We start from the raw sequence: 15,775 nt of genomic DNA, 5'->3' as shown, positions 1-15,775 counted from the left end.
CTTGACGAAATGCACGTAAGGCTCACATAGCTCAACTACTTGGCATAGGCAGGAATATAATTCCACTGTGTTCATAGCAGTTCCATATGTATTCGTGCATTGAGTGCTGCGGAATACATATCCTATGCAAGCCTTATGATATTTATACAAAGGTTATACAGCCAATTAGATCAGGTAATATTGCATTATGCCGTCTTGTAGACACTTTTGGACTAATATACAATCTTTATAGTATTAAAGTACGCCCCAAGCGGCAAGGGCGTTGAAGTATTCCCAAGTGATAGGTGATCGAGTAATTCGAGAGTCTTGCATATAACATAACCAATAACAACATAGTATCATATAAAGCAACCATGACACAGAGCTCATCTGCCATTGACAAGACCCCCGTCCGGCAAACAAGCTCCCGCTTATCCATTGCGCCACAACTTCACATTCAGTATAGTGGTATCAAGTACGAACGTGGCGAGTAAAACGATAGGAAGGAAAAGAAATATGATCGTAGACGTTGGTATTCTTTACCAACCACCGGGGCCACCAGGACCACCAGGACCTCCCGGACCGCCAGGGCCACCAGGGGGTCCGTCGGGACCACAGCAGTCACCGCAGCAGCAGAAGCAGTCGAGACAGCAGCAGCAACTATTCAAGACGTATGGTTAGGTCCAATCTAACGAATGTATTGTATTTAAGGGTTCGAGTAGTGGTTACTTACTCGTCACCGCCAGGTCCGGGGGGAGGACCACCACCACGAAGGCTCACATCCATGTTGTTGTTGGGCATCTAGTTTGTTCATGTTAGCGTCAATGAACAAAGAAAGCTTAGGATCAGGATGACACCGTACAGGTTGACCGGTAACGACACCCTCAGTGGTAGGACCGGCAGGGCTCTGAGGCTGGGTCATCGTAACAGTGTTGGGGTCCCAGGTGGCCTCAGGGGCCGATTCCTGTTTGGAGGACTTGAACCAGCTGAAAATACTGTCGCCAAACATTGTGAATTTGGTCTTTTCTTAAGATTCTGATTGTTTGTTGTGCAGAAGATGCAATGCAAGAGAAAGACAGCAAACGTAGGGGAAGACCTGGCTTAAGAATCAAAGGACAGCAGGTAGATGGGGCCTAAAGCTATGTAAGGCTATCCATTCAGCATCGTTGTTCATGAAACGAGCCATACTATGAAGAGTTAGAGAGCCCAATCAAGTGAGTTGTCTTCCTCAATTCTGATTCTAGAATTGGACCATGGTCTACGGTGTGGAGACCCACTGATCTTGGCTTCGATGGGCGTTACGTATACACTTGTTAGGCAGACAATTTAGTGTCCAACAGCAAGCATTTGTGATCCGCCTTGTCATTGCTTGTCTATCACGGACGAGAGAGGGCTGAATTGGGAATGTGTGCAGGATCAAGTAGGGGCGAAATTGAGCCTGTCTGTATGCCTCGCGAGACTGATAATTTGTGAACATCACGGAGTGGTGCCGACGACGGAACGGATCCAGAATCAATAGAGCAACTCAATTTTCCGCTGATTAAAAAAATAGCAGGGCAGATCAACCGGACAATTTTTTTCTGTGGAATGGCGAAGAGATCATCCTATGCTCAGCTGCCAGAACCTTATTGATGTGGCATGGAGGATAAAGCTTAATCCGCCTATGAAGGCTTGGTTTTGGGTATACACAGCAGTTGTTCTGCGCCACGCAGTAAAAATAGCCTCAACTGGGCTTTTCTGCCGGAGATGATGTAGGTGTCACACCAGTCGCACAATCAGGGCGCACTGCTAATGCAATGCCACCTTTGATTGCGTCGTGGCGCGACACGCAAAAAGGTGAAGAGAAATCTTGAAGTTGGTGGCGCCCTATGACTAAGCGGCATGTGGATCTCCGATTTAGGCTTTTCACGTGACTATATCAGGAACACCAACCATCCTTCCCAGAACTCTTCCATGGATCGGTCCTCCCTTGGGCCTCATCAGCAGATCAAAAGCCATGCGTTGAACCCAGAGGGCTGAGATCGACATCAAACAACAAAATCTGACCCCTATAAGTCCACAGTACTTTCCAGATTAGACTACTGGTCGGCTAAAACAACCAGCCACAGTGGGAATGAATACCCGGGACACCAAATAGTCCGACGGTCTATCTTTTCACTTCTCCTGATCTGGAAGTCCTGGCACCAAGGCTGCTTCGATCTGATTCCCATACTAATTGTACAGCGTTTGCCCGTTTGCCCGATTATGAGCACTTGTGCTTCCTGATATGGGCAAACGTGTGCTTGGCTCCATTGCTAATCGGGGTCCCATTGCTAGTGAAATTGCACTCAAGCTGATCCTGATAGCCTACCGGAGGGTAATTTGCCCAAGTGACTTACTTCATATACTGATACTCGGGTCTCCGCTTAAGTAGAAGTCGACGAGAATGCGGTTATTTCTGGGCTGAGATACCGGGCCCTACAGGAGAAGAGCGATTTCCCAATACGTTCAGTAGTCTTAAATCTAACAACATCAAGATGAGAAGATTCGTCGACTTTATTGTAAACAGTGTATATATTGTTATGTTTATTGCTACTTATAAGTCATAGAAGCCATTTACAGAACTCCAAACCATCCCACCTACTCTTTCTCTCTCTCTATACACATATGTCATCACTGCCTTTATCACCCCGAAAACCCTCAATACTGTTCCACTCCCTCAGCACACGCCTTCGTTCCCTGTTTGAATTGATAAATCAGGCCCAGAATCTTCCTCCCTAGCAACGAAAGGTCATCAAGAGAGACGATTACTCTTCCGTCTATTTGAAGATCGTCGACGAGCCGTTGCCCGACGGCTCCATGTGAAAGCTGTGGAGTCCGGCATCTAAGCCAAATACCGGGGGCCCTTGCCATAGAAAAAGGGGATTTGAGTTCTCCTACTCAGTACCATTATCCCAGTATCCACTATCCCCATTGAGGTAGCCTGAGCACAGCCCGTGGATCCAAGCTAGTTTTACATACCTTTATTATAACGGCAAATTTCATACGATTGATATCGCATTGGATCATAATTCCTGGCAGAAGGAACTTCAGGGGCTTGGCCTTGCCATCTGATTCGAGTAGCTTGATAAAGCTGGTGTGCTACTCTGGGTACTTGGAGAAGTCGAGAAGCTGCCGTGATCGGTGACAGGAGGGTTTAATGTATGGTAACTTATGAGGACCGGAAGTGGCTGAGTACATACAACGTCCCGTACTTGTGCTGGGGTGGCAGCAATTTGTACTCCTGTTCCAACCATCTCGTATATTTAGTTGTCTGCTAGGCTGCTAATCTGCTAAGCCAAAGCGGGTTGTATGCAGAAAAACTAAGAGAAGAGAGCAAAAGAGTGATATTGCATTTAAGAGAAGGGGGGGAGGGGGGGGCGGCTACTGGTGTTTCGTAGAGCAGCTATCAGACTGTGTGATTCATTGAATAGTTGTTTCTGTTCAGTGACTACAAAGAAGGCCTCTGAGAGATATAAAGTTATCGTGCAACTAATCGAACAACGATGTCTAGCATCGCCAAGGCTTTATCGGAACAGAAGGCTGCTTTCATCTCAGAATAGTGATGCCATGATTACAAACGGCCGATTTTTGGGCCGATAGGTCAACACGAGGTGCAGTACGAAGAGAATTAATGATTTGATAACGATGTCCGTTCGAGAATGACTATGTTAGCATAATCGCTGCCGAAGTTTGTCCATCGTCGAAAATATATGTGTATACATATACTCATCAAGAATTCATGTCGTTGGCAAATCTGGATGTCGTGCTGTACCCATAGGTGAAGATATCTCAGGTGATTATATATGCTGGGGTATGTGAAGTGTTTGACATCCAATAGCCTGTCCGCTTACCGCGACAGGTGTCTGAAACGAAGACCCCCAAATGGTCCTCTCGATAGAATGCCAGACAGCCGGTCACGCGATATACTCCTCCATGTTCTCTAATTTGTATGATAGCGCCCGGTAGCTGGATATAGGTGATATGACTGGCTCTCGGTGGCTGTCAAGGCATAGTGTTAGGGAATAGGTTAAGATGGATGCGACGTGACATAAAGCATGATACTCCTTGTTATCCAGTCAGACACCCATTGAGGATTCCTATTTGGAATGGAAGTGCTTCCACATGTGGTGGGCACATTATGTCTATCTTTGGATTAGCCAGCTCAAACTGACATGTCGATTGCGAGGTAATTAGCACGGCCATTCGGCAGAACGGAAGCCTCGGATGTTGTAGAGATACACCGGACCACAAAGTTTGACCTTATTAGTGTAGATGTAGTATCAATGCGTTATTAGCCGAATGGATAGTTATAAGAAGCGAAATCGCAAAGTGTGTTGGATTTGCAAAGATCAAATTGATGTGATGGTTTGATAAACAAGGCATGAGCGCGAACGCACGTGACACGGAAGTGGAGGCTCTTCCCTGAACTTCCCGAACTTCAAATCTCAATTCTGGTCCTGCAATTGCGCGACGATCCAGTGTCACCGGCTCTTGACCCTACCGCCATTGGACTCTTCTGTCCTCCACCTGCGACTTTTCAGAGTCATTCTTTCCTTTTAGCGTTTTATCTCCCCCAGTGGTCTTCAAGATGCCCGCCACGGCGTCCCGTGCCGTGCTTCGGCAATCGCAGTTCCTGACCCGCAGGTCTGCGGTCAGGTACGCTTCTTCGACCTCCGAAGCCGCTTCCAAGGCTGGTGAGACTGCTTCCTCTGCTGCCTCGAAGGCGTCTGAGGGTCTTTCTCGCGTCTCTTCGACGGCTGGCCCCGCCATCTCGAACGCCGCCCAGGGTCTCGGTAGCGCCCTCAGGAAGGTCGGTGGAAGGACCGGAAAAGTCATCGCTTTTGTCGATTGTAAGCGGACTCTCCATGATATTAGCAACAAATAACCCCTTTGAATATCCATTGGGATGATACTATGACGGTGGCATTGCCGGATGCCGTCATGTCGTGATTCACTCCTTGAGTGGAGCCATCCCCGGATTTCTGTCCATATCTTTCGGAGCATTGCTAATCATCTGTCGTGTCAATGCAGCCATGATACCCCCTACCGTCTACTACTCGAAGGTCGGAATCGAGCTTGCTAAGCTGGTCTTCCGTGGCCAGAACATGACTCCTCCGTAAGCGCCCACAACTAATCTGAACGAACCGTGACCCTTGTCAACTAATACGGATTATAGCAACATGGCCACCTTCCAGGCTTACTTCCAGCCTCTGACCAACGCCTTCCGTAACCCTGCCGCCTTCAAGAACTCCAGCTTCGCTCCCTCGAACATCATCTCCCGCGTTCGTACCGCCAACAAGAAGGAGATCGCTCTGGCTGGTGTCACCGCTGCGGAGATCGTTGGTTTCTTCACCGTTGGCGAGATCATTGGTCGGATGAACATCGTCGGCTACAAGGGACAGCCTGAGCACCACGGACACCACTAGATAAATACCAAGCTTTCGTGACTTAGCCTGTCTTCCTTCCCTTTCCCGTTTTCCTTTGTGTGCTGTACTATTGTATGATAGACGATGGAATAAACTGTTGTCTGAGGTTGTGCGATACGAGCAATTGGGCACGTCTCATTTGTTGTTGTCTTAGATTTAGGTTCATGCATGGGGACGACTGTTCTGTTGAAATTCTGGCTGCTTAAAGGGAGATGTTGTAGACCATGGCAGGAATTCTGCTATCAAAGCGGCATTGCCTTAGGTGACTGATGATCGTATTTCAAAGCTATGACTATCTTAAGGCTATAAGCATATTACAAAGTTCAATCGGTCTGTGCTGAGGGTCGGTCGTGGCCACAGCACTTAACCTAAATTTCTGCCTCAGGTGTCAGTAGGACACAATGAACAGTTACATCTGAAGTAAGCACGAGGACTTCAAAGTCTATTATTGATATACGTAGCTAGTACCAAATCATAAAGCGCATAAGCGTCAGACCAGGCAACTCAATATCTCGGACATGATTGAGAGCTTCGAGAATTATCCGTTTGATGGAGGTGAGGGTTGCTTGCCTCTGATTGGCCCGTGCGGTAAAGAATTTCAGCATCGAAACTTTTCCCTCATTAAGTCCGACTACTCGACAACCATCAATATCAAGCTCGCGATCGCTGGGACTCGGACGCTCGTGTCCACCTAATATACCTAGTCGCATGGACCGTTAGTTCATATATATTCAAATATGGATGCGTTCAAGTTATTGACAAGGTCAACCAAGTTCAAGGCTGGTAATACCCTGTCTTCGACCCTGCCTTCCAAAGGCAAGGCCGAGAACCCCCAGCTTTTCCGTGACGAAACGCTTCTGGAGTCAAATGCTTCCGGAAAAAAGAGGAAGCGTACGCAAGCCGCGGGTGATTCAGATGCAGAAGATGGTAATGCTGGCGATCTAGATTTCTTCGGCTCAGGTAAACGGTCTGCGGCCAGCGCATCGGCGAAAAAGGATGAAGATGGGCCGTCTGAGCAGAAAGATGCATCTGATTCCGAAGGCGATGATTCGATGGGTGAAGTCGAGCGCCGGACGATCTTGAACTCTCACAAGATCAAGGTCACTGATATGCGTGACTTCGAGGAAGTTCAACCCACTCAGCCTCAGAAAGAGGAATCTAAGAAGAAAAAGAAGAAGAGAAAGCAGCAGGAAGAGGAGCCTGCTCAAACGCTCACTAAGAAAGAGCAGAAGAAAGCCCGGCGGTTGTTTCCGGAGCCCTTGGTTTCCTTCAAACAGCTGCGCACCAAGTACAACATTTCCCGACGACTCGCGGAAAACATTGCTGAGCAAGGCTTTACTGTTCCTACTGAAGTTCAACTAGGAAGTCTTCCTCTTTTGCTCGGTGACCAATCGGTGGCTCAGAAGTCGAGCACTGGAAAGAGTGTCGAACCGGATCTTCTGGTCGTTGCGCCTACAGGAAGTGGCAAGACGCTATCATTCATGATTCCGGTGATCAACAAGATTGTCCGGCACCATCACGAAGATCCGGAGGAACGGGGTATCTTGTCTGTTGTGATTGCCCCGACAAAGGAGCTTGCTAGCCAAATCGTCAACGAAGGCCGAAAATTAGCTCTGGGAACCGGTGTGAAGATCACTCTGATGAAGAAGGGCATGCGTGTGGTAGAGCGCGATGACGAAGACGATAGCAAAGACGTCCTGGATGAAGATGATTCGGAATCGTCGGGCTCTGAAGATGATGAAAAGGCTACAGCAAAGAACAGCAAAGGGAAGGCGCCCGTCACCAAGAGCGACATCCTCGTAACAACACCATTGCTTCTGGTTAACGCGCTCTCTGCAAACCGGACGAAGCCGTTGGCGACTCTCCCTCTGGTGAGGAATGTGGTTCTGGATGAGGCTGATGTTCTCCTGGACCCTCTGTTCCGCGACCAAACACTTGACATCTGGCGCTCCTGCACGCATCCTGAGCTTCGAGCAAGTCTCTGGTCAGCGACGATGGGGTCCAATGTCGAAGACCTCGCTAAGTCAACGATCAAGGAGCGGAAGGATACTCTCAGCGAGACCAAGTCTTATCCGCTGCTTCGTCTGGTGGTTGGCCTCAAGGACTCTGCCATTCCAAACATCAAGCACAAGCTGGTTTATGCTGCCACTGAGCAAGGAAAGCTGCTCGGTCTTCGTCAGCTCCTGCACCCCGCCGCAGCATCATCTACGGACATCCGTTTACGCCCACCTTTCTTGATCTTTACTCAGACAATTCCCAGAGCAGTTGCGTTACACTCAGAATTGCGCTACGATATTCCTCCCGAGGCGGGTGGCTCGTCACGTATAGCTGTTCTCCACTCTGAGCTATCAGACGGCCAACGTTCCGAGATTATGAAGCAGTTCCGAAAGGGTGAAATCTGGATCCTCGTCACCACAGATCTTTTGGCCCGTGGTGTTGACTTCAGAGGTATCAACGGGGTTGTCAACTACGATATCCCGAATTCCGCTGCCGTCTACGTCCACCGTGTTGGACGGACGGGCAGAGCTGGCCGTGAAGGTGGTATTGCAGTCACATACTACACCAAGGAGGACATTCCTTATGTCAAGAGCATCGCCAATGTAATCGACGTCAGCGAGAAGCTACGGGGCACAAATGAAGAGAAGTCGGTACAGAAGTGGCTGCTGGACGCTCTTCCGGACCTCAGCAAGAAGAAGAAGGAGGAGCTCAAGAAGCACGGCGTCAAGGCCAGGCAGACCCAAGGCACGAAGGACGACAAGAAGATGAGAATTAGTACCAAGAGTGGTTATGAGCGACGCCAGGAGAACAAGAAGAAGGCTCTCATCTCAGCCAGCCGCAACAGGAAATCTCAACCACAGTCAGGCGCAGACTCTGGCAGTGACGACGACAACCAGGGCTGGCAAGGACTTGAGGACTAGGCTCCTATGGATGTGGGTTGTGCTTAACCCGTTGGTGTTTCTGTACAAATATGAAAAGTCTACCTCACGATTCCCCAAACCAGCACTTCAATATAGATCACGAATTATCATTTTTTGTTTTTTGTACAGGCTGTTCAATCAGGTTCCGCTTCAATCTCAAGGGTTGGAAGTCATTGTCCAATTTGCCCTGTTCCTCCAATACACGCTCTAAATCATCGCCATCGCGATCGTAGTATAGCGCCCAACAGCCATCGTCTTCTTGCACTGCCACAAACTGCCTGTTCTCCTCCAGTGTCACCGTGGTCTCCTCATCCTCCCAATCCCACGGCCCAACAACATGATCGCAACTCGATGACCGGTTTCCATACTTCATTTCATGTGTGTTAGTATCGGCGTATAGCCAACCCAACATCGGCGGGTTATCTGAGATGGTGGTCGCTAATCCAAAACCCCGCTTGAGGTGTTTCATATGGTCTGGCTCTGGGTACTCAATATAAAACGCTGCCGCGGTGTGTGCGGGGACTTTTCGCTTCGAGGGCACAGGATCATCGAGATAAACCTATTAGATTAACATAAATCAGTCAGCTAGTCAGACTCACTTGACATACAAAACAACAACGCAGCGGAAACACTTGATCGCACCTTGCAGTCCCTCAGCACCACCCGTAACCCTTGAACCTCATCGTCAGGTTCCTCATTTGGTGGTGGTGCGACATCAATATTAAACTTTGCCATGCGTCGCTCATCATTCTTCCTCTCATTTGCTTTGCGCTGTTCACTCACCCCCATGGCCACGCCGGTGACGGTGGGGATGGCGGTAATTGCTAGGAGACCGATAACCATGTTGATAGCCTGATACTTTGCGTTTGTTGATTGAAAATTGAAGGTAGGCAATTTTACTAATAGAGAAGCGGTATTTTGGGAGAGCTAAGCACAGAGCTTCATATTTGTTTGTATTAAGTACAGGCGTAGAATCCAATATCACTTATCGCTGGTGGCGGTGCCGAGCGTCGTCATATGTCATCGGTGGCTGACCGGGTTCGCTGCCTGATTGATGCCTGGTTCGTCCAAGGCTCCAGCAACTACGCTTTGTTGTCTCCACCCTCCGATCTATCCATCTACATCCTATGCGCTTCCCTTCGCGAGTCAACACGGAAAGATCATGACTCCTTTTCTCTGGAGCATCCCAGGAGGGTATTATAAGTACGGCATGCGCTCTATCCAATGCCTTGGTAGCCAATCATTCTTAGGCATTTTTAGTGGCCTCCCACATATGGACGCTGACTCGTGGGACGTACTGAGCCCGCGTTGTTATTGGCTATGAAGCAGTCCATACCATGTCGCAAGGGTTATGCGGCTGAACAGACGTGCTATTTGAGATTACTAAGTATTTGATATACGAAGTGGAATCTTTGAAGGTATTGTTATGGAATCCCTTCCATCTCAAGACCGACGTAATCATCCAGATACTATATTACAATGTTATGATTCGACTGCCATTGTGAATTAGTGTAAGCTCTCATTTAGTTTGTGGACTCAACCGTTGAAACTGGTCGTGCTACTTACCATAGGTATGTGGCATTCAGGGTCGGGAATGCTGCAGAAATCTAGCAATGTCATTACCTGGAGCTCTGGCGAGTCGGTCGTTGTTGGGCGAGACTTCGTGAGATACAACTAATTAACATTATAGTTTGAGCCAATTCAGCTCGATTACATGCATGGAATCGAAGCTATGCATATTGTAACAAGCTGACTCGAATTGCTTCAGGTACCAGCTGTCGCTGATACCGTCGCATGATTCATACGAGTGTGGTGCAGCAGCAAGGGGCAGCAGTTCCAAAACTGTCTAAAACAGGAATTAATCGCCTCTCACAGTGACAGCCCTGCCATTTTCTCATATAAGTCTAGATAAGCCATCAATATCCTTGGAATGAAGACCACCATGTGCAACTCTTCGCATTCGTCTGCGGCTCAAATGAGGACCTGATTGTGATGCCATCCACAATGGTCGATGAAGGTAGAGGTAAGCTTAAAGACTGTACTCCTTCCGTATGATCCTTGTTTACTCGTCTCTGTTGGCGACTTGAGGTCCGCAACGATTAACTCTACCAAGCTCTGCACCGTCAGCATCCGTATGCTCTTCCCTCCTGGTTTGTAGCTGAGAATGTCAGAACCAAGTCAGAGCATCGGACACCAATCCGTCTACGTCAAAGTAGTAACCTTAACTTCCAAAGAGATAAGGAAGTGGGTCCCTGTACAGATACTAATGGAGACGGTAGAAGCAAGAATGGGATTGACGAGGACCGAACTGAAGCCGCTGATGAATATGTCATTGAAAAGAAGCGATACGCAGAACTCTATGACCTTGCTGCTGCTGCTCTACTCAGCAAGACTTCGTTTCCAAAAGTGAAGCGAGGTGGCATATGGCCTTGCATGGCAGTGGAAGTTGAAAGTTCTGTCTGCGCTACAGCCATCCTAGAACACCTAGCAGGAGATATGGGTGCATCCTGCATTTCGGCTGGGCCTGAGGATCTATATAAGCTTGCTCGTGAATTTCATCAACAAGACGAATCGGCTCAGCAACACGAAGACCGCTCTTTTTGTGCAGATTCTGTGTGTCAAAGTGAAAATAAGCCATCAATATTCTTTAAAGAGACGGTAGAGGGTACAGACTCAGCTATCTGTTTCAATGAAGACCATAGCGACACTGATTACGCTATAGTTGAAGATAGAGATCAGATGATCAATTATTATTTCGGAGACGGAAAGAGCCTACGGAGTCAGTGCTCAATAGAGTCTATCTTGAATGCTCATTTGGCGAAGATTGAACAGAAGCCTTCGCCATCTGAACCCCGGAGCACGGCCTCAAGACAAAGCGATCGACTTATACTCCACCTTCGCAACTCTTACGAGATTGATTGTGTATCCTACGGTATCATTCAAAGCTTCAGAAATGCCATCATGGAACGTTGGAAGAATAATGAGCTTGTATTGCTTATCATCAGCGATATGAACCATGACTCTCGACGAGAACTTAATATCACACCTTCTTTTATTGTTTGGTTCGATGACCCAAAGTCATTAAAACACAGGATTGCATCAGAAACAGAGAAGAAACAGCTCGATGCTGCGAGAAGAGCTAGAAAACTGAAAGGGTCTATACGAGAAAGGCTGCCCATAGGCTTCGCTTCCGAGTTGCTATCCGACGCCGTACACTTGGATATACCGGATACTTTGTTAACCGATTTAAATGATGATATGGACTACACGCTGATTGCTTGTCAAGTCTTGGGGCGGGTCTGCGTCAAAGGGGTACTGGATCTGAGTGACATACTCGAAGTCTTGCAGCGTAAAAGTTGCGAGCAACCGCAGCCGCCAGAACCCTCAAGAACTGAGCCTCTGGAAGTTGAGGAGCCCGGCTTCTCCGAGAAGGTGGATACAATCAGGAAGAGTTGCAACAAGTTCGAGCTAGGGCTCTCAGAATGCAGCATCGACCCAGGTAAGGGCGTCTATAGCCAGATTCTGACCCCAGGATAACCGGGTAGCAGAAACTCAGAAACACACCTACAACGATATTTTTCTGGAGCAAAATGTGAAGGACCACATAAGACAATTGGTGCACTTGTCGAAAACTCAAATTGAGGATCCTTCAAAGACATCCCCGGAACAACCTAGGCCCACAGGAGTCTTAATTCATGGAGCTCCTGGCACTGGGAAGACCCATCTAGCTCATGCAATCGCCAACGAGTCCAGAGCGACCATGCTCCGAATCAAACCAGCAGACATCGTCAGTGATGTTGAGGGGGATGCAGAGAAAACAATCCATGCCGCATTCACACTAGCCAAGACGCTATCACCTTGTGTTCTGTTCCTCGACGAAGTCGATGCCCTGTTTTACCGTCGCTCCGCTGACGATCACTCCTGGCGACGGAGGGCCCTGGCCCAGTTCCTCCAAGAAATGGATGCGCTATCCCGGGGTGAAGACACACCCTTCGTCCTCTGCGCGACAAGCCGGCCCTCAGATCTAGACGAAGCTTTCCTTCAGCGATTCCCCAACAAGGTTATGATAAAGCCTCCAGGAGAGGAAGAAAGACTCAAGATATTGCAAACATTCCTCAAGGAATCAGAAATCGACCCTCAAGTCAGCCTAAAGACCCTCGCACATCAATCAGCCAGCCTATCTGGCTCAGAATTGCGGTCACTCTGCGGGCAAGCTGCGTTGCACTCTACTATGGATGATACATCCTCGCAGTCACCGGGTAGCGAAATCAGATCCCCGACCAAAGTTCATCTTAAAGCCCAGCATTTCGCCGAGGCCCTTCGAGACATCAGACCTAGTGTGTCGAGGGGTTCTCAGACCGATATAGAAGCACCTGCTCGGCTCGTCACTCGTAATAGTATGAAGGTATGTCCGCCTAGCATTGAGATTCTCTAGCTTGATACTTATTGGGTTTTATTTGTAGTCTAGTCAGAACGGAAGGAATGCGAGAAAAGCGACAGTTGAACCATGTATTCCAGAGTCCCCTGTATCAGACAACGAGACCGCTTTTCTCTAGCCGTGACAAAACAATGGGGATGCTTATATTTGGCTGGAGCTTGGCTAGATCAAATCAAGGCGACTACTTTGGTTATAATACTCAATTTTGTTCTGGAGAGCTGAAAATGCCGGTGGCACAGCAATTACAACAGTGGCATGAAGGTGGCAGCCCCGTTTTGACCAGTCCAAGGATCTACTATCTTCTCTATATTATTACCTCGCAAGCATTTCGAATCGAACAGTGTTCCATGTGTAACGGATCCGTGACTCTATTCTAGCATCTAAACTATAGTTCTAAGAAATCAATCAGTCTACGTCTAGACTCTATCATCGTGTCTCGTTTTTCATCGTGACGTCGTGGATAATATCTTCCCCCGCCCTCTTCTGACCTCCCTAGAGCTTCTCGCTCCATCCCCATACCGACCACCAACACTTCACCTCCAAAGCTCCCCCATCCGCCGACTCCCAATCGTCATAGCCAATCTCCTCGCCCTCGTCCACCATCGCCAGCCCCAACTGTCCCATTCGGTCCCGCAGCTCCTGCACCTGAGGTAGATATGCATCCCGGAGTGGCATTTCCAGCACAACACGGGCATCCAGCCCCCTACTCAGCCAATGCGTGATCGTGTCGACCAGCAACTTCGGGTGACTAGGCGAATACAACGGATCCGCAGCAAGGATGAGATCGTACTGCTCCTGTGCAGTGGGCAGCGGGTCCGGGGTGTCAGTCCAATCAAGAACACCCGTTGTGACGACGCCGCCTGTCCGATTGAGCAATTCAACGTTGAGAGCTGCGTTGTGGGCTAGGTTGGGCACAATGTCCGGGAGATCTGTGAGATGGATGGAGGCTGATGAGCCGCGCAGGGCGGCGAAAGAGAGGCCCACGAGTCCTGTTCCGGCGCCGAGTTCGAGGGCGCGGAGGGTCTTGTTGTTGTCTGGGCGGGGTTGCGGGGTGGTGGACGTGGTAGGGACGAGGTTGGGAGTTGAGTCGAGAAGATTGTGGAGGCGGCGAGAGAGGAGGTATGAGGAGACCCAGGTTTTCATGCCCAGGTTGTCGGCTGTTAAGGAGGGTTCGTGGAGGGTCAGTGTGAATTCTTCGCCTTCGAGTCCATCGGATGTGGTACTAGGGATGCTGAAGACTCGGGACATGGCGGGCATGGCTATTCGCTCGAAGAGCAAGACATCATGTTAGATGCGGCAAGACAATGGCGCAATAAGTACTACAAAAATAATATCAGTTCTGCGTACCGGTTCGACCGGAGCGCTCGCTGAGTCGGGCTGCAGCGGCGTCCCAGACGGCCTCCCGGAGCTCGTCAGTGTCGAGCCATGCCAGCGGGCTGGCAATGATAGATGTCAGATAGCGGGTCACTCCGGCTGGCTGCACAGTCCGGCTCTTTGTCGCTTCATGGGCTACGGGCCCGAAACTCCGCGGTTTGACCGTTAGCAGGTCGAGGGCTTGGATGAGCTCAGTGCCGGACGGTTTAGTATGGATCTGGGGAAGATCGAACACTGAAGCAGGCTTATCAGTACATTATCGCCCCGAGATGTTAGGGGGAAGTTCCGAGAGAGAAGACGTACCGTGGAGAGGCTCGTCGGGATCGGCGCTTATCATGGTGCAGAAGTTCTGAGGGCTGATTAGTCCGACTACGGATGGTGGTAAGTCTATGCGGAGAACGAGGAATCGAGGCTCCAGTCTTATATCGGTGTGCCTGTGGCAAAATAAGATTGGGCGGTTCTGGATGCAGGGCAGCAAAAAAAAAAAGTCGTGATTTCCCAAAGAGGTAAGGCCGGCGGGGACTGTTCCGCGGATCGGAGTCGCCGCCCCAAAGATGGGCCGAGATCGAGATAAGAGCATGAATCAATGGCAAATAAGAACAAGCAACTTTCTAAAGCAATAGAACTAATCTCGACTTTGGTATCGCACGCCAGACGCCAGGCACCATTCTCCACTAATACCAATGAATAACTCCTACAAGGCAAGTTCAACCCAAAGTGGCCTTGAATCCCAGGTATGCTTGCTCAATGTCAAATGCCAACTCCCGGGCCTGGTCTTCACCGAGTTCCTCAGTTGCACGCATCTGATTCAATGTGATCAGCCACTGGATAATCTTGCCCCGGTTCTCGAAGTCGACATCGGTGACTTTATTGACGGACTGGATCACTTCCGACAGAAGCGGGTGCAGTGCGTCCTTGGACACCATGTTCAGCTTCAATGCATCCAAAAAGGTGATGAAATTCTCAGTAGCCGTCAAGATCAAGCTACCAGATGCTCCTGCAGGTCCTGCTGCTGCTGGAGCCATGTTCGCGGCGGGTGTGCTGTGGGAGGCTTGTTCGACTGTCGCGGGGAGGCCGATGCGGAGACGTTCAGTGGCGCGAGGGCATTCCAGCTACACAGGATCAAACCGAATGGTCAGACTCCATCGTACAATGAGTTCACGATGTTGGTACTCACCTCCCAGGTACGTTTGAAGGTCTCTAGATCGACAAACTCGTTCGCAACAGTCTCATCACCCAAAGTGGACTTGTACTGTTTCAAGAGCCGGGTACATGTCTCCGTGTACTCCGCTTCCGTAACCACATCTTTGATATAAGCCTTCTCCAGGCCATCCAAAGTCACGATAATACCGTAGATCTCAGCCAACGACTCGTAGAGATCCCGCTCCGCCGCGCTGGAAGCTAATTTTACTTCCTACCGCAACAGTTAGTCGGTGATCTAGCAACCCTCTTCATCCTCCAGGCGACTCACTTCATCAAGGTTGATAGATGCCGCCAACGCCGGGCTTGGCGTATAGCTATACGGCGTAGGGGCGTACGCCAACGGTCGCTGGGTATACATGATGGTGCGATGAGGGGAAGAGATGATTGGCATCATCGCGAGGGGAAGGGAAGGCGGT

General features: G+C 49.4%; 4 protein-coding genes across 4 annotated transcripts; 2 read left to right on the top strand and 2 right to left on the bottom strand.

Moving 5' to 3' along the window:
• Positions 1 to 392: 392 nt before the first annotated feature.
• On the bottom strand, positions 393 to 1,112 carry BO87DRAFT_73758 (uncharacterized protein). The gene is made up of 3 exons (XM_025629516.1): positions 842 to 1,112; positions 713 to 780; positions 393 to 639 (listed from the first exon to the last, which is right to left on the bottom strand). The coding sequence occupies exons 1-3, from the start codon at positions 986 to 988 to the stop codon at positions 519 to 521; spliced, it is 336 nt and encodes a 111-aa protein (XP_025479105.1). The 5' UTR covers positions 989 to 1,112; the 3' UTR covers positions 393 to 518.
• A 3,221-nt stretch (positions 1,113 to 4,333) lies between these two features.
• Positions 4,334 to 5,805, top strand: BO87DRAFT_377335 (F1F0 ATP synthase subunit g). Its single transcript, XM_025623524.1, has 3 exons — positions 4,334 to 4,850; positions 5,032 to 5,116; positions 5,177 to 5,805. The coding sequence occupies exons 1-3, from the start codon at positions 4,589 to 4,591 to the stop codon at positions 5,424 to 5,426; spliced, it is 597 nt and encodes a 198-aa protein (XP_025479104.1). The 5' UTR covers positions 4,334 to 4,588; the 3' UTR covers positions 5,427 to 5,805.
• Positions 5,806 to 6,072: 267 nt separating this feature from the next.
• On the top strand, positions 6,073 to 8,468 carry rok1 (RNA-dependent ATPase ROK1). Its single transcript, XM_025623523.1, has one exon. It carries the CDS (start codon positions 6,164 to 6,166, stop codon positions 8,342 to 8,344), a length of 2,181 nt encoding a protein of 726 aa, XP_025479103.1. The 5' UTR covers positions 6,073 to 6,163; the 3' UTR covers positions 8,345 to 8,468.
• On the bottom strand, positions 8,442 to 15,722 carry BO87DRAFT_407395 (S-adenosylmethionine-dependent methyltransferase; the record flags this gene model as incomplete). Its single annotated transcript, XM_025626069.1, has 9 exons — positions 15,628 to 15,722; positions 15,334 to 15,570; positions 14,869 to 15,268; positions 14,460 to 14,525; positions 14,130 to 14,390; positions 13,313 to 14,041; positions 11,452 to 11,576; positions 8,987 to 9,196; positions 8,442 to 8,903 (listed from the first exon to the last, which is right to left on the bottom strand). Exons 1-9 carry the CDS (start codon positions 15,715 to 15,717, stop codon positions 8,442 to 8,444), a joined length of 2,580 nt encoding a protein of 859 aa, XP_025479102.1. The 5' UTR covers positions 15,718 to 15,722.
• Positions 15,723 to 15,775: the final 53 nt, after the last annotated feature.

This window comes from Aspergillus neoniger, assembly GCF_003184625.1.
Source record: "Aspergillus neoniger CBS 115656 unplaced genomic scaffold BO87scaffold_19, whole genome shotgun sequence".
NCBI lineage: Eukaryota > Fungi > Ascomycota > Eurotiomycetes > Eurotiales > Aspergillaceae > Aspergillus > Aspergillus neoniger.
The sequence above is the reverse complement of the archived record's forward strand: the minus strand, read 5'-3'. Positions and strand labels throughout refer to the sequence as shown.

What these genes read in the sequence shown, in the direction of transcription:
- BO87DRAFT_377335 (XM_025623524.1), top strand. Translation starts at nt 4,589, where the DNA reads ATGCCCGCCACGGCGTCCCGTGCCGTGCTTCGGCAATCGCAGTTCCTG. An exon ending in AGTCATCGCTTTTGTCGATT is followed by an intron (nt 4,851 to 5,031) that starts GTAAGCGGACTC and finishes GTGTCAATGCAG; the next exon opens with CCATGATACCCCCTACCGTC. An exon ending in GGCCAGAACATGACTCCTCC is followed by an intron (nt 5,117 to 5,176) that starts GTAAGCGCCCAC and finishes TACGGATTATAG; the next exon opens with CAACATGGCCACCTTCCAGG.
- rok1 (XM_025623523.1), top strand. Translation starts at nt 6,164, where the DNA reads ATGGATGCGTTCAAGTTATTGACAAGGTCAACCAAGTTCAAGGCTGGT.
- BO87DRAFT_73758 (XM_025629516.1), bottom strand. Translation starts at nt 988, where the DNA reads ATGTTTGGCGACAGTATTTTCAGCTGGTTCAAGTCCTCCAAACAGGAA. An exon ending in GTGTCGTTACCGGTCAACCT is followed by an intron (nt 781 to 841) that starts GTACGGTGTCAT and finishes TGAACAAACTAG; the next exon opens with ATGCCCAACAACAACATGGA. An exon ending in CCCGGACCTGGCGGTGACGA is followed by an intron (nt 640 to 712) that starts GTAAGTAACCAC and finishes CGTCTTGAATAG; the next exon opens with TTGCTGCTGCTGTCTCGACT.